Consider the following 23,269-nt stretch of genomic DNA (forward strand, 5'->3'; position numbering starts at 1 on the left):
GAAGTTCTACAAATGACCTGTGGGGGGCAGCAACGCGCCTTTTCTGCTTCGAGTCTGCCCCAGAATCATCGCCATCTCCGGGCTTGTATCATGTAGAAGGCATGTGCTGTGGCTCTGTCCGAGGAGGGTCCATCTAACCTGCGTCATTTCTCTTCTGCAAGTCACGAGAAGAAGCTGTTTGGATTTTACGCTTGTGGTTTATGTTTAAATGCATCGTTTGGAAAACGTGCACGGTGTTTGCAAGAGAGAAGAAGACTTCTGTTGCCAGGCGACCCTCATTAGGTATGTATGCCAAATATGTGTCTGGCCATTGACTGCGCTTTTCTCAAAAAACATAAAATATATGGAATATATAAGAACAAGAGTAATATGTTTAGCTTGGGAAGGAGCAGCGGAATCTAAATATGTATTTTCTGTTCGGTCATTGTATAAATTGTGAGTGTTTTGCCTCGTTAAAGTTGATGTTTTGAGGGAGAAAAGTTAACGACAGTGCATGTAAAGATATTTGGTACGTCGGCCACCTGAGCTACAGCTGTACTGTTTAACAACACCCCAGTGCTTGGGAGGAATTGAGAATGTAATGTTGAGACTTGTATGTTACAGCGATAACTGTAAGACAGCATTTATCGGGTTTGATGTTGATTATTCAACACAAAAGCCTCGGGAGCTGATCCTCCGCCATCTTGGTGTCTGAGGTGTTTCGGTTTAACGAGTGACCGTGTTAACTCAGAATGCGACTGTGGTTGCCGTAGTTACAGCCGTTGAAACGAGAACACGCAGCTGTCAAACAAGACGCGAATCGTTTAGTTTTTTTGTAACATTAATGAAAATGAATGCTACGCATCTTACCGTAACTACGACAGCTACAGACGGCTAACGGTCACCAGTTAACACGGTCACTCGTTAAACCGAAACACCGGCGTGTTTCGTGCAAACAGAACATGAAGAGACTTCACAGGCTATATGTGCAGTACACAAGTATTTGTGGTGGCAAAGATAATTTGCTTTGCTTTTTTCATTTGTATTACATGCATTAGTCTTTTGTTGGGTGTGAATGTTTGTAGCAAATCTGTTAAATCAGCCACACCTGTGCCCGTGATTAACTTTAATTGAAGTCTGTCTAATATCCATAACTGTCGGTGCTCCATTTTGTATGTCGCCCATTTTTCCTTCTCCCACACACAGCTTTTAGGGCACACATTTAGGGCTGCAACGATTCCTCGAGTAACTTAATTACAAAAAATGATCAAGGAATATTCGATAGCTGCAGCCCTACACACATTTTAACTTTTTTCAAGCACTTTTCAACTGAATTTAATGATCACATCTTACAATACAAATCAATACATTCAGATGTATTAAATTAAATACACATCATAGTCAGAAATTCACTTTCCCATTTTCCAACTATACATACTATTTTCAGCTTTATCTGCCTTGAATGCATTTCTTCACATGGGGCTGGAGAAGATCCCAACTGGCAGGGTGGGCCTAGACCCTGGACAAGTCCCCAGTTCATCACTGGGCTGGCACATGGAGACAAACAACCATTCATGCTCACATTCACATCTACGAGCAATTTAGAATAATCAATTAACCCTTAAAACTACATGTCTTTGGACTGTGGGAAGAAGCTATAGCGTATAGAGTTTCCCACAACAAAATGAACATGATTGACTGCAATATTGGTGAAAATACACGCTTTTCACCAAAAAGCTCCATATCAAAATAAGAACTTCCTAAAGTAACAGCCAGCCCGGGAAAAATCGATTTGGCTTTACATCTGAGGAGCACTCATGCAACAAGCATCCTGCAGCAGCAGCATGAGCAAAACATAAGAAAAGTACGCAGAAGAGTAATGTACAGCAGAAAGGTAAAACAATTTGATTGGAGGAGCACTGTGAATAAGGTCTTATTTCGATACAGTGCTTTGTTTATTAGCTGGAATGTAGCATAGCATGGAAGTGCAAAGGAGGGTAATGTTCTGCTCGTGGTTGGCAAACTGGTGATTGAATATTAATTAATTTAGTTATGTTTAAAGTTAAACCAAAAAAATGTTTGGAGTGGCCTGCATATGACGACAAGTTGACAAACATTCAAACTTTGTTTCATTCAGGGTCTCCCTGCACCTTCTTATTGCTGATTGGAGGATGTCCAACTAGGATGCGGATATGCCATGTGGGCCAGACATATTGGAGGAACCCGTAACAAAGCTAAAGGATTTTCTAACAGGTATGTAGCTTCCTGAAATCATTGCATTTGCTGGTCTGCTGAAGACTTTCATCAACTCTAAGGCTGGATTCACACTGGATCAGGCACTCCTGCAAAAACTGAGGCTTTTCCATTCATTTCAGTGGGGGTGGTCTGTTTCTGCACCAGCAGTCCGCAAAAAAATGCGCCAGCAAGCGAGAGAGAGTGTTTATCAGTAGTTTAAGAAAGTGATCACGAGCAGGGGTTTTTGACATGGCCAATAACTATGGCCCAACTAATCTTAAATATAGAGTCAGATCAGTGTCAATATAAAAAGGATTAATGTTTACACAGAGGCTGTCCTGGCTACATTTACGCCCGTTAGATTTGTATTACTTTATTATGTATAAAAGGTAACAACAACACACAAAACACAAGATAAATAAATGAAATACACTATATAAACATCGATGTAAATTGCTCCAGAATATTTCAGAAGTGCCCCTGAAATTAAGATACAATTAGTAGGTTAGACCACACTCACATCACACATGCATCAGTTACCCAATTAAAATGACCATAATGCACATTTTTAATAACATTTGTTAACATCCTATAAACTAAGCATAACATACTACAAATGATTTAAAAAGCTATATCACGTGTAGCTTACAAAATGCCATGTCAATGTATATTAGAAGTTGTTTAGCACAAGTGTACAGTAATAAAAAAATCCACAGTCAGGACGTCTGTGTGAATTTGCACTTGTTGTAAACTAAACACAAAACTAAATACGACCAAATACAGTCATCTTCTGTGGCTATTAGCAACATATTGACAAGAGGCTAATAAACAGCCTATAGCTGCTGTCACTCACAGAAATCTACATACCTTTATCTTTGGCCCGTTTCTCCTCTTCTTCTTTTCTTCATTTTTGTCGGTTCGCCCGTCAATCAACCAGAGTCACGTGAGGTCACGTAGATAACTGAACAGTATTTTTTTTTTTGATTTTTCGCACATATATGGGTCTATGTTAATTCTAGGAATGAAATACAATTTATTTGGAAGCAGTTTGTGTTGTGTGGCCTGCCGCCTGGGATCAGTCTATCCCTCGCCTCCCTCCACCTTGCCTCTTCTGACACACACACAACCTGTATGACTCTCAGGAGTAAGTTGACGTGGAAATGAGCGGTATAAAAAAAACTGGCAAGTTGTTTATTTTTTTATTTTATTTTTTTTCTTAGGGCGCTCCTCCCTGGGTGGTCGCCCACATTGCCCATAGCAAAAAACGGCCCTGTGTTTACAGTACATACAGTGTGTGTAATGCTGAGTGGATAAACTCAGTACTTCAATCCAAATGAAAAATATTGGAGAAAATCTGTGCCAGTCATTGGTCATGGTCGATCAAGCCTCATTTGTGCATTTCTTTGTGTATGATGGTAATAACTTAGTTGATCTTTTCAACCCAGAGTCAAAGACCTTAATTTGCTTCTTAGTCTCTCTCAAACAAATGCCTGTACCAAAGCATGCACCAATGCATCACTAACAATCACTAATTCAACAAATTTTAAAAATGTATTAATTTGGGGTGCATGTTTTAATATCCCTAATTTTTTTATGTTAAAAAGTGGTTGTGTTAGTGTGTCTGTGTTTTGCTTTTGTTTTTTACATAAAAATTACGTAATTAATACATTTATATCATGTATGACTCGAGGCTGAGGTATATAGCGTGTCATTTATGTTCTTCTTTTTTCTCCTGGTGTACAGGTGTACTAACTGAAAATGAACATCTGGGACACCTCTGGTCTGAAGAATGAAAAAAAGATGGATTCCAACAAAGTATGAGAGTGGCGCATTATGCATGCAAAGAAATGTTCCATATCTCCAGAACCATTCCATTACAGCAATAAAATTGGGTTAAATTTTAACGTGGCATCCACTTTACCAATTGTAAATACCATTTGAGAGTCAACCTGATTTAAAAAAAAAAAAAAAAAAAAAAAAGGGTTCTGTGGCGCTGAAGAAGCAATACAAATTTCAAGAAATTCACCAAACAAATCTGATATGGAACAAGAGGAAATGGGAACAGAGCACAATAAGAATATTCTTGCAAGAATACCTGCTATAATGGAGCAAAGCGATCTATCAGAAAAAACATATTGTCCAAACACCCTAAATTTAGATTCATGCAGTGCTGGTTCTTTTCAAACAGCAGTCATAGACCAAAATGTAGGTAGTTCTGGTGATACCAAACACCAAAATGATCTAGACTTAAATATCCCTATTTTCTTATGTTAAAAAGTGGTTATGTTAGTGAGTCTGTGTTTGTTTTTTACATAAATATTACATAATTAATAATTAATACATTTATATTATGTGTGACTCGAGGCTGAGATATATAGTGTGTCATTTATGTTCTTTTTTCTTCTGGTGTACAGGAAAGGAAGACAGAAGACCAAAAAGAAGCTAACTAAAAATGAACATCGGGGACACCTCTGATCTGAAGGATGAGGAAAAGATGGATTCAAAAAGTATGACAGTGGCACATTATGCATGTCCGAACACCCTAAATTTAGATTCATGCAGTGCTGGTTCTTCCCAAACAGCAGTCATAGACCAAAATGTAGGTAGTTCTGGTGATACCAAACACCAAAATGATCTAGACTTAAAGCTGTGGAAATTGCGGGCCAATCATATTCAGCGAATCCTCTCAATGCCTCATCAAGAACATTGCCCACTCGATTCCTATTCCAGATGCAAGAAATTAGGCATTGATTTCAATGTGGGATCTGGAATGAAACAAAATTTAGATCCCAAATTACTGACCAATGGCATCATGGTTGAATTGAACACTTTTGCCACAGCACTGTTATCAGCCCAAAAGCATTTCATTACAGATATATTGGAGCATAATTTTGATCTTAATTTTGAAAATGAGCTGAGTCGCAGTGCCTTTGCAGATGACGTCATGAGAAAAATCCAAATCGTGAGACTGCATAAAAGTAACTTATGCACCCGACAACATCTAGTGAAAAGGCCTTTTGAGCTCCCTGATGTGCGGTGCATAGAAGAACCTTCTCATGCAAAAACTCTACATTGCCCCAAATGCTATCAAGACCAAAAGTTTCATGAAGATGAGTCTGACTCTGGTCATATGCATCATCGTTGTCCACATACTATGAGTGACACAGTCTCTGCTGATGTGAAATGCACAACACAAAAGCATGCAAAGGATGCGTCATCTACCTTCTCAACAACCGAGGAGACAATAATGAACAGTAACCCTCACTGCAAAAAAATAGGTTTAAATCTATGTGTTGACAAAGACCTGCCAAAAGATAAGCTTGACATGCATGTCTTGACAAACTCGGTGATGAAGGAAGTGGTTCAGTTTGCCAGAAGATTATGTGGAACAAATAATGTAATCATTAATGATGTCCTTGAACACAACTTCAACATTGGCAAACAGAGCCTAGACCTAAACCCTGCGGTACTGTTCTCCTCTCGAAGAAAACAAAATGAGCCTGCATGGTTCAACGAAGTTTTTGTCATTCAGTCATATTCAATCAAGCCACCTGGATATATAGGTAAAGCAAAACGGGAATCTGCCCTGCACAGAAGTGAAAGGATGGAAGTCATCAGAAAAAGACAATTGGCACTGCAAACAAAACAGGAAAGAACCAACATGCCAAGTGGAAGTGGAGAAAACCCTTATCCTGCTTGCACAGTGATAGGTTTGGATCTGGATGTGACATCAAATTCAAGAGAAAAGGTCATACTGGAACTGAAGCTATTGACCAGAGCTGTAGTATTTGAGATGCATAAATTTGCAACTCTGGAAGCTGTAAACTATTACCCACGCACTGTGTTTGACATTCTTGACTATAACTTTGATCTCAGTTCACAACATTACAGGCGGTGGGAATTTTCCATAGCTACTGCATTGAAAATCCAAACCATGGTCAAAGAATATTGTAAAAAAGATGACAACACAGAAGGCGCAGATGAGGTCTTCAAATTACCATTTATGCTTGATCCCAAGACTTCACGACAACGTGTAATAAAGAGACAAAATATAAAAAGCACTAATTCTTCCATGGACACTGCTACTGAATCAAACTCAAGTTGTGTGGATATTCATACACATTTCCTCACCTCTTCTAACATGTTGTCCAGTTTAGCAACTGTGAACTCAAATGTGACCTCCAAAATTGGAAATCAACCTGATGACAGGGGGTTTTATGGAGATGAAGAGCAAACACAGACTCCAAGAAATGCACCAAATGAATGGAACATGGAACAAGAGGAAATAAGAACAGGGAACTACTACACTTGTCCTTTAGAAGAGTCTGATTTAGAATCAGATGAAGTCTCAGATTCAGAAAACACTGGAAAACAGGACCACTTACGAAATCCAGAAAGCTTTTCTCCAAGCTCTGACATTGTTAGTGAATTGAAATCGAGTTGTATGGGCATCCATGCACCTCTCTTCACCTCCACCAATCATCAATCTGATATTAAACAAAAGGAAATGGAAACAGAGCACAACATGTGGAAGTTGCGTTCTAACCGTGTTGAACAAATCCTCTCTGCACTGACCAAAGACTTTGGTCGATTCAATAGGTCCAAGAGAGTCGGCCTTGAATATAATGTTGGATTTGGCCCAAAGCAAAACATCAGTGTTGAATCTTTGAAGGATTCTCTTCTATTTGAAATTGGTAAATTTGCTTTAGCAATGAATTCGTCACAGAAGGACTTCACCATGGAGATTCTGGAGTACAACTTTGATGTGAACCTGCCAAGTCAACACCACAGGAATATTTTTGCAAGTGATATTATGAGTAGAGTAAGACATCTGAGAAGTTATGAAGTTGCAGTAGAATTCTCAAATGAGGTTTTTGAACTTCCTCGTCTCGTTGCATCAATAAATATGACAGGTCAGAGTGAAGGTTGTGTCAATCCTGAACTGGGTATGTCAAACATGGGGAAATGTCATGTTGCTCCTGTGTGCCCTCCTGATTCACATGCTGAAACTAAAGAACATATTTCATGCAGGAGTGAGCGTCTTTATCCACTGTGCAAGGAAATAGGCCTGAATTTACATGTAAACAACAGTCAGCCCAACAAAAAAATGGAGATCAACAAGTTGACCAATGGAGCAATGACTGAAGTGACAAACTTTGCAGAAAAGTTGTGTGGAACATTTGAGCAGATTTGTCTAGACATCCTCAGACACAACCTTGATTTTGATTTGCAAAGAGATTCCGAGTTTGCCAAGAATATTCTTGCAAGAATACCTGTTCTAATAGAGCGAAGGAATCTATCAGTGTGTTCAAAATTACACAAGCATATGAAGCGATATGATATGTCAACAATGGAAAAACCTGATTCTCCAGACAACCCAAATCTAGATACATGCAGTGATGGTTCTTCCCAGGCAGCAGTCACGGACCAAAATGTAGGTAGTTCTGCTGATAGCGAACACCAAAATGATCTAGACTTAAAGCTGTGGAAATTGCGGGCCAGTCAAATTCAGCGAATCCTTTCAATGTCTCATCGAGAATATTGCCCTTTCTATTCTTATTCCAGATGCATGAAATTGGGCATTGATTTCAATGTAGGTTCTGGAGTGAGGCAAAATCTTGATCCCAAATTACTGACCAATGGCATCATGGTTGAATTGAACACATTTACTACAGAATTGTATTCAGCCCAAAAGCATTTCATCATGGAGGTACTTGAATATAACTTTGATCTTAATTTTGAAAATGAGCTGAGTCGCAGTGCCTTTGCAAAGCAGATTCTGACAAAGATTAGACCAAAAAAAGGACAATGTAAAATCGACCATTTGCCTTTTGAACTCCCTGACACCAGGTGCATACAAGAACCTATTTGTAAGAAAAATCTACCTTGCTCCAAATGCTATCAAGACCGAAATCATGAGGTTCTTAAGGATAAAACTGACCCTGTACACATGCATCATCCTCACCCATCTACCAGGACTGAAACGGATTCTACTGATGTAAACTGTACAGCACAACAGCTTACAGAAGATCCATCCTCTACCTTTTTTACAGCAGAAGAAACGATAATGGAAGGTTATCCTCTCTGCAAGGAAATTGGTTTGAACCTGTGTGTGGACAAAGACAAACCAATAAATAAACTTGACACACAGGTATTGACATATGGGATTGTCAATGAACTGGCTACTTTTGCCAGAAAATTATGTGGACCTAAACCAAAGGTCATTATTGACGTCCTTAAACACAACTTCAACATTGGCATGTTGCATCAACATCTAAATCCTGCAGAAACGTTATACTCACCAATGCAAAAAAGAGTCACTGACCCTGATTGGTTCAATGAAGTTTTTGTTCTTAACAGACCCAGACAACTGAAACGGGCACCTGCCATACAGAAAAGTAATTGTCTGGAAAGTATCAAAAAAAGAAAACTGACACTGCACTCAGTCAGTCAGAGTCAAAGTCAGAGTCAGGGTCAGGGTCAGGGTCGAAGAGTCATAGGGTCAAAGCCAAATTATAGCATTTATTATCCCTTTTGCTCAGAGATAGGTTTGGCTCTAGATGTGACATCAGAATCAGAAGAGAAAGAAAAACTGGACTTGAAGCTGTTAACTATAGCAGTAGTTTCAGAGATACATAAATATGCATCCCAGAAAACAAGATACTATTACCCACGTACTGTTTTTGACATCCTTGACTATAACTTTGATCTTAGCTCACAACATCACAGGCGTTTGGAATTTTCCATAGCTACTGCATCCAAACTCCGAAGCATAGCCAAGCGGTATCGTAAAAACAGAAACAGGCCTGACGAGGTCTTCAAATTGCCATTTGTGTTTGAGAAGGAAGAAAAAATGAAACGTAAAAAGTACTCACAAGAAAAGCCAGTAAAGAAAGGGAGTAGTTGTGTGCGCCAAGTAGGACACCATTCAGATGTCAATGACGTCAATTTGCTCAGTGGTGTCCAAACTAAGGAGGAACCTTGTTCACATGATGAGGACACAAAATCTTCAATAGATAATTGGATGATGAATGTACAGAATCCAGGACTAGTGAGTGTAGGATGTGGTAGCCCTCTCCAGGAAAATCTACAGATTAAAAAGGAGGAATATGATCCACACTATTACAAAACAGAACCGGACATTGAGGAAAAATATCATCTGCAACATGTCAACGTCAAAACCGAGTCAATCACTGGGGGTGTTGAGCATTTAGTGCCATATGAACCTCCAGGATCTCTTGGAAACACTGTCAACCAGAATCATTTAGAAAACCCAACAAGCACAGACATTCCTAGAGAATCAGAGTAACGTTTACTGGTTGGTTGTGCAACTTTCCCCACCCCCACCGGTGTCTCATCTACTTTACCAACTACAAATACAAATGTGAACTCACCATTTACAAGGGGAACTGATGAAAGAGAGCTATTGGAATCTTCAATAGATCATTGGATAATGAATGTACAGAATCTAGGACTAGTGAATACAGGATGTGGTAGTCCTCTCCAGGAAAACATACAGATTAAAAAGGAGGAGTATGATCCACACTATGACAAACCAGAACCGGACACTGAGGAAAAATATCATCCACAACATATTGATGTCAAAGCAGAGTCGTACATTTGTGATGTTGAACACTTAATTCCATGTGAACCTGCAGGATCCCATGGATATGCTATAATAACAACGCATGCAAACTCTCAAAGTAATATAAATACAGAGTCAGAAAATGAGTGTTTCACTGAAAGTCACATACAAATAGAATTGGACACTCCAAGTATTAACGTGATAATCATAGATGAAAACTATGAGAATGTTTTCATCTAAGAAGAGCAAGAAAGTATGCCAGTATCTGAAGGACCTGTTATGTTAGCTGTATGTCCAGTGACTGAAAGTCACATTAAAACAGAATTGGATGCTGCAGCTGTTAACTTGATAACTAGAGATCAGATCAATGAGAATGTGTTGATCAAAGAAGTCACTCATACCATCAGAGTAGTCTCCTACACTGAAAGTGAAGTGGGCATCAAACAGAAATCAGACTGTTAATGTTCTAAATTATAGCCAACATTCTAACATTGCTTTATTCTAATAAGGTTTATGTGTCACAGTTGGACATTATTCAAGTGATTTTATTTTTTGGTCAGATTTTGGACAGCTTTCTTTTGAGTTTGTTAAATTTCTAGGATTTTTTGATAATGAACCTCATTTTGTGCCTAGATTATTTCATTGTAGTCATTGAAGACCTTCTGGTCCAGAGAAAGTGCTTTTCCTCTGCCTTGTTTTTTCCACTTTTTTTTTCTTTTCTGACCACAGTTATCTGTATATAGTTTTATTTTTAGGATTTTACATATTACAAAAACAGTGGTCATTTCTTGGAGCTATGATGTAAATATAAAGATGTGTGCTATATAAAGTTTTGAAAAGCATCCTGTCTCCTGTGTTTTCTCTTTGAATAATATGTACTTGTACCTTTTTATAGGATAGACTTGTGACTTGTGATCTTTTGCCTAGCGTGGCACAGATAAATCTCACTTATCTTTCATATTGGCATAAGATCATTTAACACCAACTGTCTTGTTAAAGTAACAGTGCCATAATTGTGAGTGTAATTCTTAAAGTCGGCTGTTGGTGGTGCTCCACACCTGCAGCTTTCTTGTTTCCTTGGGGAGGCAAAGCCTGTAAATCAGGGAGATGCAATCCACCACAGACCACAGACCACAGACACTGGATCTCAGTGGGATTCACTACAGACCAGATAAGATTAAGGAAATGATGCAAAAGAAAATTCAGAATTTACTCAGAAACTTTAACATGGTTAAACTCCAATTGGTTTTCATTGAATAAAAATAATCTAAGTTTGACTTTAGCCTCCAAGTACAATTGTGCATCTTAGTTATTAGGGTGCAAAATGCATTTACTAACTGCCTGTCAAATTATCAGCAAACAGCCAGTGGCCTGAGCTAAAGACATTGTGCCTTCAAAATAAAGGTAAATACTGGCGTTAATACCCTGGATGGCCAAAAAAAGGGTTAGGGTTAGTCGCATAAGAAACAATTACCCTAGTTTTTACATTTTATGCGTTTTCACATGAAAATGTACAATACAAATATTTAAATGTATCAATCAAACCCTCTCTGATATACATGTTTTTTTTAAGAGAGGAGGAATGATTTTGAGATGTCACACTTGACTCTATATAAGGAAATTAAATGAAATTCTACAAATGAACTCTGGGGGGCAGCAACGCGCCTTTTCTGCCTCTAGTCTGCCCCAGAATCAAGAAGAAGAGGAAGAAGCTGAAGCTCGTGGTTTGGGGTTCAAAGAGCGCACGACCCCCATTCCCACATTGAGATAACTGCGTGCATTAACGTGTTTTTCAACCCAAGCCGTGAAGTATTGTGCCATACAAATTGAACTTTAAACTAAGTTACTCTACTGCTCTAAGTTCATTTGGCGCCATCTCCGGGCTTATATCATGGAGGAGGCGTGCCCTGTGCTGTGGCTCTGTGTGCCTGCCGTGTTGTTGTGCGGCTCTGTCCGAGGAGGGTCCATCTAACCTGCGTCATTTCTCTTCTGCAAGTCACGAGAAGAAGCTGTTTGGATTTTACGCTTGTGGTTTATGTTTAAATGCATCGTTTGGAAAACGTGCACGGTGTTTGCAAGAGAGAAGAAGACTTCTGTTGCCAGGCGACCCTCATTAGGTATGTATGCCAAATATGTGTCTGGCCATTGACTGCGCTTTTCTCAAAAAACATAAAATACATGGAATATATAAGAACAAGAGCAATGTGTTTAGCTTGGGAAGGAGCAGCGGAATCTAAATATGTTTTTTCTGTTCGGTCATTGTATAAATTGTGAGTGTTTTGCCTCGTTAAAGTTGATGTTTTGAGGGAGAAAAGTTAACGACAGTGCATGTAAAGATATTTGGTATGTCGGCCACCTGAGCTACAGCTGTACTGTTTAACAACACCCCAGTGCTTAGGAGGAATTGATAATGTAATGTTGAGACTTGTATGTTACAGCGATAACTGTAAGACAGCATTTATCGGGTTTGATGTTGATTATTCAACACAAAAGCCTCGGGAGCTGATCCTCCGCCATCTTGGTGTCTGAGGTGTTTCGGTTTAACGAGTGACCGTGTTAACTCAGAATGCGACTGTGGTTGCCGTAGTTACAGCCGTTGAAACGAGAACACGCAGCTGTCAAACAAGACGCGAATCGTTTAGTTTTTTTGTAACATTAATGAAAATGAATGCTACGCATCTTACCGTAACTACGACAGCTACAGACTGCTAACGGTCACCAGTTAACACGGTCACTCGTTAAACCGAAACACCGTCGTGTTTCGTGCAAACAGAACATGAAGAGACTTCACAGGCTATATGTGCAGTACACAAGTATTTGTGGTGGCAAAGATAATTGAGTGTGCGTGCAAGGCGCACACTATATGTTATCCACCGCACTTATTATTATTCTTACGCCCTTTTTTTGGCTCGCTACTCCTCTCAGAGTTTTTGTCGCACATGACATGTGTGCTATGTCTTTTCTAAGAGTTTCGGCAAACGGTTTTGCCAGAAATCGACAATTACGAAGCCAAAAAATGAATGGGTGTGTATTGCGAGAACATTCCAGAGCTAGAGTGAGTGATGTCATCGCTAGAGTGGAGAGGGGAGAGAACGATCAGTGAAAAAATAAAACGGATTCGACTACCGTGGACTCAAATGCCCCACTACAGACACGATTTCTACATAGAAACGTAGCAAAATTTGTCGTCTCACTCACATTCGCCTGCCAAAGCTGTCAGACATATAGTTTTGGCTCCTGACGCGCTAATTGATTGACTACCCCCCCCAAAGCCTCATATACTCCCATGTTAAAAAAGCAGAACATTTTCTGGAGGAAAGCAGAAGTAACGTTTCTCTCTCTTGCTCCTACGGGCACATTTCTTCATTTATCGACACAAAACGCCTATTTAAAACGATCAGGAAGGGCTCATCGTGCCTCAGGTTAAGCCGGTTCAATGATTGGAATTACGGTTTGGTCAGCAGTCCTTCCTTTTCGAGAGGAGTTCTCAGCATTTTCTCTGTCTCTAACTGACATTCTAACAGGTGCAAACTGCTCCCCTGATTACGGTTGGTCCTGGTTGCTTAGCAACCTCAGCCTGCGTGGAGGAGGAGAGGGGGGAGGGGCCAGCAGACAGAAGCCGAGTGGCCATGTGTAAAATGGCAGACAGAGACAGCAGAGCGTTAGCGCAAGCTGTAAAGACATGCTATTTGCAAACATTAGCGACCAATGCTAAAATTTGTGTTCATTAACATTAGCCACTAGGAATTAAATACATGTTGATTACTAACATGTTAATGTTAACTGCTAGCGCATCACCGTTATCATGCTAATGCTAACATGTTAATGCTAATTAATATTAGCCACTCGGAATTAAACACATGTTAATTACTAACATGTTGATGTTAACATGTTAATGCTAACATGTTAATGTTAACTGCTAGCGCATCAGTGTTAACATGCTAATGTTAACATGCTAATGTTAACATGCTAATGTTAACATGCTAATGCTAACATGCTAATGTTAATTGCTAGTATGTAAGCGCTAGCTGCTCCTGTGTCTAAATAAACATGTTAAAAATTACTATTTGAGGCGTGCTTTTTGGATACAGACCCCCAGCAACAGCCCACTCGTCACTCTCAAAATTTCTTTTCTAGTACTGAATTTGCTGAGCAGTGTCAGTAATAATGTATGGGGACGACGGGGCCAGAGTCACGCACACTCAAAATTTCTTTAGAAATTTTCTAGTTTGCTTTGCTTTTTTCATTTGTATTACATGCATTAGTCTTTTGTTGGGTGTGAATGTTTGTAGCAAATCTGTTAAATCAGCCACACCTGTGCCCGTGATTAACTTTAATTGAAGTCTGTCTAATATCCATAACTGTCGGTGCTCCATTTTGTATGTCGCCCATTTTTCCTTCTCCCACACACAGCTTTTAGGGCACACATTTAGGGCTGCAACGATTCCTCGAGTAACTTAATTACAAAAAATGATCAAGGAATATTCGATAGCTGCAGCCCTACACACATTTTAACTTTTTTCAAGCATTTTTTAACTCAATTTAATGATCACATCTTACAATACAAATCAATACATTCAGATGTATTAAATTAAATACACATCATAGTCAGAAATTCACTTTCCCATTTTCCAACTATACATAATATTTTCAGCTTTATCTGCCTTGAATGCATTTCTTCACATGGGGCTGGAGAAGATCCCAACTGGCAGGGTGGGCCTAGACCCTGGACAAGTCCCCAGTTCATCACTGGGCTGACACATGGAGACAAACAATCATTCATGCTCACATTCACATCTACGAGCAATTTAGAATAATCAATTAACCCTTAAAACTACATGTCTTTGGACTGTGGGAAGAAGCTATAGCGTATAGAGTTTCCCACAACAAAATGAACATGATTGACTGCAATATTGGTGAAAATACACGCTTTTCACCAAAAAGCTCCATATCAAAATAAGAACTTCCTAAAATAACAGTCAGCCCGGGAAAAATCGATTTGGCTTTACATCTGAGGAGCACTCATGCAACAAGCATCCTGCAGCAGCAGCATGAGCAAAACATAAGAAAAGTACGCAGAAGAGTAATGTACAGCAGACAGGTAAAACAAACAATTTGATTTATGATTTGATTCAAAGAGCACTGTGAATAAGGTCTTATTTCGATACAGTGCTTTGTTTATTAGCTGGAATGTAGCATAGCATGGAAGTGCAAAGGAGGGTAATGTTCTGCTCGTGGTTGGCAAACTGGTGACTGAATATTAATTAATTTAGTTATGTTTAAAGTTAAACCAAAAAATGTTTGGAGTGGTATGCAAGTGACGCATACCAAGTTGACATACATTCAAACTTTGTTTCATTCAGGGTCTCCCTGCACCTTCTTATTGCTGATTGGAGGATGTCCAACTAAGATGCGGATATGCCATGTGGGCCAGACATATTGGAGGAACCCGTAACAAAGCTAAATCATTTTCTAACAGGTATGTAGCTTCCTGAAATCACTGAATTTGCTGGTCTGCTGAAGACTTTCATCAACTCTAAAGGCCAACTCACACAGGAAGCGGAACAGAAGCGGAACGGCACCGCCGCGGTCACCGTAGCAAATAGAAGTCAGTCTAGTCAATGAGAGCACTCACACAGGGCACGGCTCAGAAGCGTCCCAGAAGCGGCTCTCCGTGCCATGGCGCGAGCTTTCCGCAGGATTTCGATTTTTTTCCACGAGCCGCGGCTAAACCTCGTAAATTTCAACAGAGCACTGCGCACCAGACAGGAAATCCGACACAGAATCAACATAATAAACTTCCGCCCCCTTTCAAAATAAAACACAATACGCAGTTCATGTAGCTTTTTACAACTTCACATCAACGTTACGTCATGACCGGTGGCACCAGGTGATCAAAGATCGATCAAAGGGTCTCAACGAGAGACTAATTGTTGAAGTGGAACAACACACAATCATTTATGACACAACAGATGCTTTTTATAATCTCCTCCACATCGGAGAAGCAAAGTCAGCTGTTTGTTGTTGTTGGTTTTTTTAATACACTGTTTATCGCGGGGTCTCGTGTATGTCCAAGATTCTCGCGTGATCTCGCGTGAATACGGCCGGCTCGCTCCGCTGCCGTTCCGCCTCCTGTGTGAGTCCCGTGTAAGGCTGGATTCACACGGGATCTGGCACTCCTGCAAAAACTGAGGTTTTTCAGTGGGGGTGGTCTGTTTCTGCACCAGCAGTCCGCAAAAAAATGCGCCAGCAAGCGAGAGAGAGTGTTTATCAGTAGTTTAAGAAAGTGATCACGAGCAGGGGTTTTTGACATGGCCAGTAACTATGGCCCAACTAATCTTAAATATAGAGTCAGATCAGTGTCAATATAAAAACTGATGACTCAATTGATCTTTTCAACCCAGAGTCAAAGCCCTTAATTTGCTTCTTACTCTGTCTCAAACAAATTTTACCAAAGCATGCACCAATGCAACAATCACTAATGCAACAAATTTTAAACATTTATTAACTTGAGGTGCATGTTTTAATATCCATATTTTCTTATGTTAAAAATGGTTATGTTAGTGAGTCTGTGTTTGTTTTTTACATAAATATTACATAATTAATACATTTATATTATGTGTGACTCGAGGCTGAGATATATAGTGTGTCATTTATGTTCTTTTTTCTTCTGGTGTACAGGAAAGGAAGACAGAAGACCAAAAAGAAGCTAACTAAAATGAACATCGGGGACACCTCTGATCTGAAGGATGAGGAAAAGATGGATTCAAAAAGTATGACAGTGGCACATTATGCATGTCCGAACACCCTAAATTTAGATTCATGCAGTGCTGGTTCTTCCCAAACAGCAGTCATAGACCAAAATGTAGGTAGTTCTGGTGATACCAAACACCAAAATGATCTAGACTTAAAGCTGTGGAAATTGCGGGCCAATCATATTCAGCGAATCCTCTCAATGCCTCATCAAGAACATTGCCCTCTCGATTCCTATTCCAGATGCAAGAAATTAGGCATTGATTTTAATGTAGGATCTGGAATGAAACAAAATTTAGACCCCGAATTACTCACCAATGGCGTCATGGTTGAATTGAACACTTTTGCCACAGCACTGTTATCAGCCCAAAAGCATTTCATCACAGATATATTGGAGCATAATTTTGATCTTAATTTTGAAAATGAGCTGAGTCGCAGTGCCTTTGCAGATGAAGTCATGAGAAAAATCAAAATCGTGAGACTGCATAAAAGTAACTTATGCACCCGACAAAATCTAGTGAAAAGGCCTTTTGAGCTCCCTGATGTGCGGTGCATAGAAGAACCTTCTCATGCAAAAACTCTACATTGCCCCAAATGCTATCAAGACCAAAAGTTTCATGAAGATGAGTCTGACTCTGGTCATATGCATCATCTTTGTCCACATACTATGAGTGACACAGTCTCTGCTGATGTGAAATGCACAACACAAAAGCATGCAAAGGATGCGTCATCTGCCTTCTCAGCAACCGAGGAGACAATAATGGACAGTAACCCTCACTGCAAAAAAATAGGTTTGAATCTATGTGTTGACAAAGATCTGCCAAAAGATAAGCTTGACATGCATGTCTTGACAAACTCTGTGATGAAGGAAGTGGTTCAGTTTGCCAGAAGATTATGTGGAACAAATAATGTAGTCATTAATGATGTCCTTGAACACAACTTCAACATTGGCAAACAGAGCCTAGACCTAAACCCTGCGGGGCTGTTCTCCTCAAAAAGAAAACAAAATGAGCCTGCATGGTTCAACGAAGTTTTTGTCATTCAGTCATATTCAGTCAAGCCACCTGGATATATAGGTAAAGCAAAACGGGAATCTGCCCTGCACAGAAGTGAAAGGATGGAAGTCATCAGAAAAAGACAATTGGCACTGCAAACAAAACAGGAAAGAGCCAACATGCCAAGTGGAAGTGGAGAAAACCCTTATCCTGCTTGCACAGTGATAGGTTTGAATCTGGATGTGGCATCAAATTCAAGAGAAAAAGTCATACTAGAACTGGAGCTATTGACCAGAGCTGTAGTATTTGAGATACATAAATTTGCAACTCTGGAAGCTGTAAACTATTACCCACGCACTGTGTTTGATATTCTTGACTATAACTTTGATCTCAGTTCACAACATTACAGGCGGTGGGAATTTTCCATAGCTACTGCGTCGAAAATCCAAACCATGGTCAATGAATATTGTAAAAAAGATGACAACACAGAAGGCGCAGATAAGGTCTTCAAATTACCATTCATGTTTGATCCTGAGACTTCACAACGTGTAGAAAAGAGACAAAATATCAAAAGCACTAATTCTTCCATGGACACTGCTACTGAATCAAACTCAAGTTGTGTGGATATTCATACACATTTCCTCACCTCCGCTAACATGTTGTCCAGTTTACCATCTGTAAACTCAAATGTGACCTCCAAAATTGGAAATCAACCTGATGAAAGGGGGTTTGATGGAGATGGAGAGTTAACACAGACTCCAAGAAATGCACCAAATGAATGGAACATGGAACAAGAGGAAATAAGAACAGGGAACTACTACACTTGTCCTTTAGGAGAGTTGGATTTAGAATCAGATGAAGTCTCAGATTCAGAAAACACTGGAAAACAGGACCACTTACGAAATCCAGAAAGCTTTTCTCCAAGCTGTCCAGACAACCCAAATTTAGATACATGCAGTGCTGGTTCTTCCCAGGCAGCAGTCATAGACCAAAATGTAGATAGTTTTGTTGATACCGAACGCCAAAATGATCTGGACTTAAAGATGTGGAAATTGCGGGACAATCATATTCAGCGAATCCTCTCAATGCCTCATAAAGAACATTGCCCTCTCGATTCCTATTCCAGATGCAAGAAATTAGGCATTGATTTCAATGTAGGATCTGGAATGAAACAAAATTTAGATCCCAATTTACTGACCAATGGCATCATGTTTGAATTGAACACTTTTGCCACGACACTGTTATCAGCCCAAAAGTATTTCATCACAGAGATACTGGAACATAATTTTGATCTTAATTTTGAAAATGAGCTGAGTCGCAGTGCCTTTACAGACAAAGTCATGAGAAAAATCTACGTTCAGGGAGTGCATAGAAAAAACCTCATCAGCCGACCATCTCTATTGAAAAAGCCTTTTCACCTCCCTGATGTGCCGTGCATAGAAGAACCTTCTCATGTGAAAACTCTGCATTGCCCCAAATGCTATCAAGATCAAAAGTTTCATGAAGATGAGTCTGACCTTGGTCAGATGCATCATCCTCGTCCATACAGTATGAGTGACACAGTCTCTGCTGAGGTAAAATGCACAACACAAAAGCATGCAAAGGATGTGTCATCTACCTTCTCAACAACCGAGGAGACAATAATGGACAGTTACCGTCGATGCAAGCAAATAGGTTTGAATCTATGTGTTGACAAAGACCTGCCAAAAGTTAAGCTTGACATGCATGTCTTGTCAATTGGTACTATGATAGAAGTGGTCCGGTTTGCCAAAAAATTATGTGGAACCAATTTTCAAGTCATTAATGATGTCCTTGAACACAACTTCAACATTGGCAAACAGAGCCTAGACCTGAACCCTGCGGGGCTGTTCTACAGAGAGAGAAATCCAAATGATGGTGGGCCTGCATGGTTAAACAAAGTTTTTGTCATTCAGTCATATTCAAACAGGCCACCTGGATATATGGGTAAAGTAAAATGGGAATCTGCCCTGCCCACAGGTGAAAGGATGGAAAACATCAAAAAAAGACAATTGGTACTGCAAACAAAACAGGAAAGAGACTCAAATCATAAAAGTGGAGATGAAGAGGAAATACAGACTGTCCGAAATTCACCAAACAAATCTGACACTGAACAAGAGGAAATGGGAACAGAGCACAACATGTGGAAGTTGCGTTCTAACCGTGTTGAACAAATCCTCTCTGCACTGACCAAAGACTTTGGTCGATTCAGTAAGTCCAAGAGAGTCGGCCTTGAATATAATGTTGGATTTGGCCCAAAGCAAAACATCAGTGTTAAATCTTTGCAGGATTCTCTTCTATTTGAAATTGGTACATTTGCTTTAGCAATGAATTCGTCACAGAAGGACTTCATCATGGAGATTCTTGAGTACAACTTTGATGTGAACCTGTCAAGTCAACACCACAGGAATATTTTTGCAAGTGATATTATGAATAGAGTAAGACAGTTGAGAAGCTGTGAAGTTGCAGTAGAATTCTCAAATGAGGTTTTTAAACTTCCTGGTCTCGTTGCATCAATAAATATGACAGGTCAGAGTGAAGGTTGTGTCAATCCTGAACTGGGTATGTCAAACATGGGGAAATGTGATGTTGCTCCTGTGTGCCCTCTTGATTCACATGCTGAAACTAAAGAACATATTTCATGCAGGGGTGAGCATCTTTATCCACTGTGCAAGGAAATAGGTCTGAATTTACATGTAAACAACAGTCAACCCAACAAAAAAATGGAGATCAACAAGTTGACCAATGGAGCAATGGCTGAAGTGACAAACTTTGCAGAAAAGTTGTGTGGAACATTTGAGCAGATTTGTCTAGACATCCTCAGACACAACCTTGATTTTGATTTGCAAAGAGATTCTGAGCTTGCCAAGAATATTCTTGCAAGAATCAAAACAAGAAAACTGGCACTGCACTCAAGTCAGAGTCCATGTCAAAGTGTCATGAAGTCAAAGTCAAATTATAGCATTTGTTTTCCCCTTTGCTCAAAGATCGGTTTGGATCTAGATGTGACATCAAAATCAGAAGAGAAAGAAAAACTGGACTTGGAGCTGTTAACTACAGCAGTAGTTGCGGAGATACATAAATATATATCTAAGAAATTAAGACATTATTACCCAGGTACTCTTTTTGACATCCTTGACTATAACTTTGATCTTAGCTCACAACATTACAGGCGCTGGGAATTTTCTCTAGCTACTGCTTTTGAAGTCCAATCCATGGTCAAGCTATATCGAAAAAACAAAGCCGGAGCAGACGAGATTTTCAAATTGCCTTTTGTATTTGCTCCTCAAAAAAGAAAACGTACTAAGTGTTCCATGGGAGAACCAGAAAAGAAAAGGACTGAAGGTAGTTGTGTGCACCAAGTGGGACATCATTCAGATGTCAATCATGTCAGTTTGCTCAGTGGTGTCCAAACTAAGGAGGAAACTTGTTCACATGATGAGGATACAAAATCCTTAATAGATCAATGGACGATGAACATACAGAATCCAGGACTAGTGAGCGTAGGATGTGGTAGTTCTCTCCAGGTAGACGTACAGATTAAAAAGGAGGAGTATGATCCACATTATGCCGATATAAAACCAGAAGAGGTCACAGGGGAAAAATGTCATCCACAACATGTCGATGTCAAAACCGAGTCCGTCACTGGGGGTGTTGAGCATTTAGTGCCATATGAATCTCCAGGATCTCTTGGAAACACTGTCAACCAGAATCACTTAGAAAACACAACAAGCACGGACATTCCTGGACAATCAGAGTCACGTTTACCGGTTGGTTGTGCAACTTTCCCCACCCCCACCAATGTCTCATCCACTTTACCAAATACAAATGTGAACTCACCATTTACAAGAGGAACTGATGAAAGAGAGCTATTGAAATCTTCAGTAGATCATTGGATAATGAATGTACAGAATCCAGGACTAGTGAATACAGGATGTGGTAGTCCTCTCCAGGAAAACATACAGATTAAAAAGGAAGACTATGATCCACACTATGACAAACCAGAACCGGACACTGAGGAAAAATATCATCCACAACATGTTGATGTCAAAGCAGAGTCGAACATTTGTGATGTTGAGCACTTAATTCCATGTGAACCTGCAGGATCCCATGGATATGCTATAATAACAACACATGCAAACTCTGAAAGTAATATAAATACAGAGTCAGAAAATGAGTGTTTCACTGAAAGTCACATACAAATAGAATTGGACACTCCAGGTATTAACGTGATAATCATAGATGAAAGCTATGAGAATGCTTTCATCTAAGAAGAGCAAGAAAGTATGCCAGTATCTGAAGGACCTGTTATGTTAGCTGTATGTCCAGTGACTGAAAGTCACATTAAAACAGAATTGGATGCTGCAGCTGTTAACTTGATAACTAGAGATCAGATCAATGAGAATGTGTTGATCAAATAAGTCACTCATACCATTACAGAGTAGTCTCCTACACTGAAAGTGAAGTGGGAATCAAACAGAAATCAAAATCAGATTGTTAATGTTCTAAATTATAGCTGACTCAAGAGACTGATGGTTTTACAATAGGCAAAAGCTATTAGATGCCTTCATTGTTTTGAAAATGTATTGGAGAATGTACTTGATGACTAGATTTCCAAAAAGATAGATCTGACTGATTGAGTGCAAAAGGCTGTCAATATTATGCTGTAATGCTTTGTTCTAGTTGTCAAGTGATTTTATTTTTCATTTCTGGTCAGCTTTTGGACAGTCATTTCCTAAATTTATTAGATTTCTAGGATTTTTTGATAATGAACCTCATTTTGTGCCTAGATTATTTCATTGTAGTCATTGAAGACCTTCTGGTCCAGAGAAAGTGCTTTTCCTCTGCCTTGTTTTTTCCACTTTTTTTTTCTTTTCTGACCACAGTTATCTGTATATAGTTTTATTTTTAGGATTTTATATATTACAAAAACAGTGGTCATTTCTTGGAGCTATGATGTAAATGTAAAGATGTGTGTTATATAAAGTTTTGAAAAGCATCCTGTCTCCTGTGTTTTCTCTTTGAATAATATGTACTTGTACCTTTTTATAGGATAGACGTGTGACTTGTGATCTTTTGCCTAGCGTGGCACAGATAAATCTCACTTATCTTTCATATTGGCATAAGCACCAACTGTCTTGATAAAGTAACAGTGCCATAATTGTGAGTGTAATTCTCAAAGTTGACTGTTGGTGGTGCTCCACACCTGCAGCTTTCTTGTTTCCTTGAGGAGGCAGCGAAGACCTTCTAGACTCTACAAAGCCTGTAAATCAGGGCGATACAATCACCACAGACACTGGATCTCAGTGGGATTCACTACAGACCAAATAAGATTAAGGAAATGATGCAAAAGAAAGTTCAGAATTTACTCAGAAATTTTAACATGGTTAAACTCCAAATGGTTTTAATTAAATAAAAAATAATTTAAGTTTAACTTTAGCCCTTCAAGAACAATTGTGCATCTTAGTTATTAGTGGGCAAAATGCATTTACTAACTGCCTGTCAAATTATCAGCAAACAGCCAGTGGCCTGAGCTAAAGGCGTGCCTTCAAAATAAAGGTGAATACTGGCGTTAATACCCTGGATGGCCAAAAAAAGAGGTACAAGTACGCAGTAACAGCTTTATTGATGATGACACTTGCATGCAACAGAGTCGCATAAGAAACAATTACCCTAGTTTTTACATTTTATGTGTTTTCACATG

General features: G+C 39.4%; 1 protein-coding gene across 4 annotated transcripts; it reads left to right on the forward strand.

Annotated features, from left to right (window-relative positions):
- The first annotated feature begins 68 nt into the window (after positions 1-68).
- On the forward strand, positions 69-22,271 carry LOC109139082 (uncharacterized). 4 transcript variants are annotated; one of them, XM_027283965.1, is made up of 5 exons: positions 69-282; positions 2,117-2,232; positions 3,958-4,029; positions 4,629-7,451; positions 20,419-22,271. In XM_027283965.1, the coding sequence occupies exons 4-5, from the start codon at positions 4,667-4,669 to the stop codon at positions 21,834-21,836; spliced, it is 4,203 nt and encodes a 1,400-aa protein (XP_027139766.1). In that variant the 5' UTR covers positions 69-282; positions 2,117-2,232; positions 3,958-4,029; positions 4,629-4,666; the 3' UTR covers positions 21,837-22,271. The 4 variants fall into 4 exon arrangements, with proteins under 4 accessions (XP_027139766.1, XP_027139765.1, XP_027139764.1 ...); XM_027283964.1 differs by lacking the exon at positions 20,419-22,271 and having other exon boundaries at positions 73-282; positions 4,629-10,159; XM_027283962.1 differs by lacking the exons at positions 69-282; positions 2,117-2,232; positions 3,958-4,029; positions 4,629-7,451 and adding exons at positions 11,515-11,916; positions 15,163-15,278 and having other exon boundaries at positions 16,481-22,271.
- The last annotated feature ends 998 nt before the right edge of the window (positions 22,272-23,269 follow it).

The sequence above is a fragment of the Larimichthys crocea genome, chromosome XI (genome assembly GCF_000972845.2).
Source record: "Larimichthys crocea isolate SSNF chromosome XI, L_crocea_2.0, whole genome shotgun sequence".
NCBI lineage: Eukaryota > Metazoa > Chordata > Actinopteri > Sciaenidae > Larimichthys > Larimichthys crocea.

Coding starts and splice junctions, on each gene's coding strand:
- LOC109139082 (XM_027283962.1), top strand. CDS start 15,223: ATGTGGGCCAGACATATTGGAGGAACCCGTAACAAAGCTAAATCATTT. Junction 15,279..16,480: donor GCTAAATCATTTTCTAACAG/GTATGTAGCTTC, acceptor TCTGGTGTACAG/GAAAGGAAGACAGAAGACCA.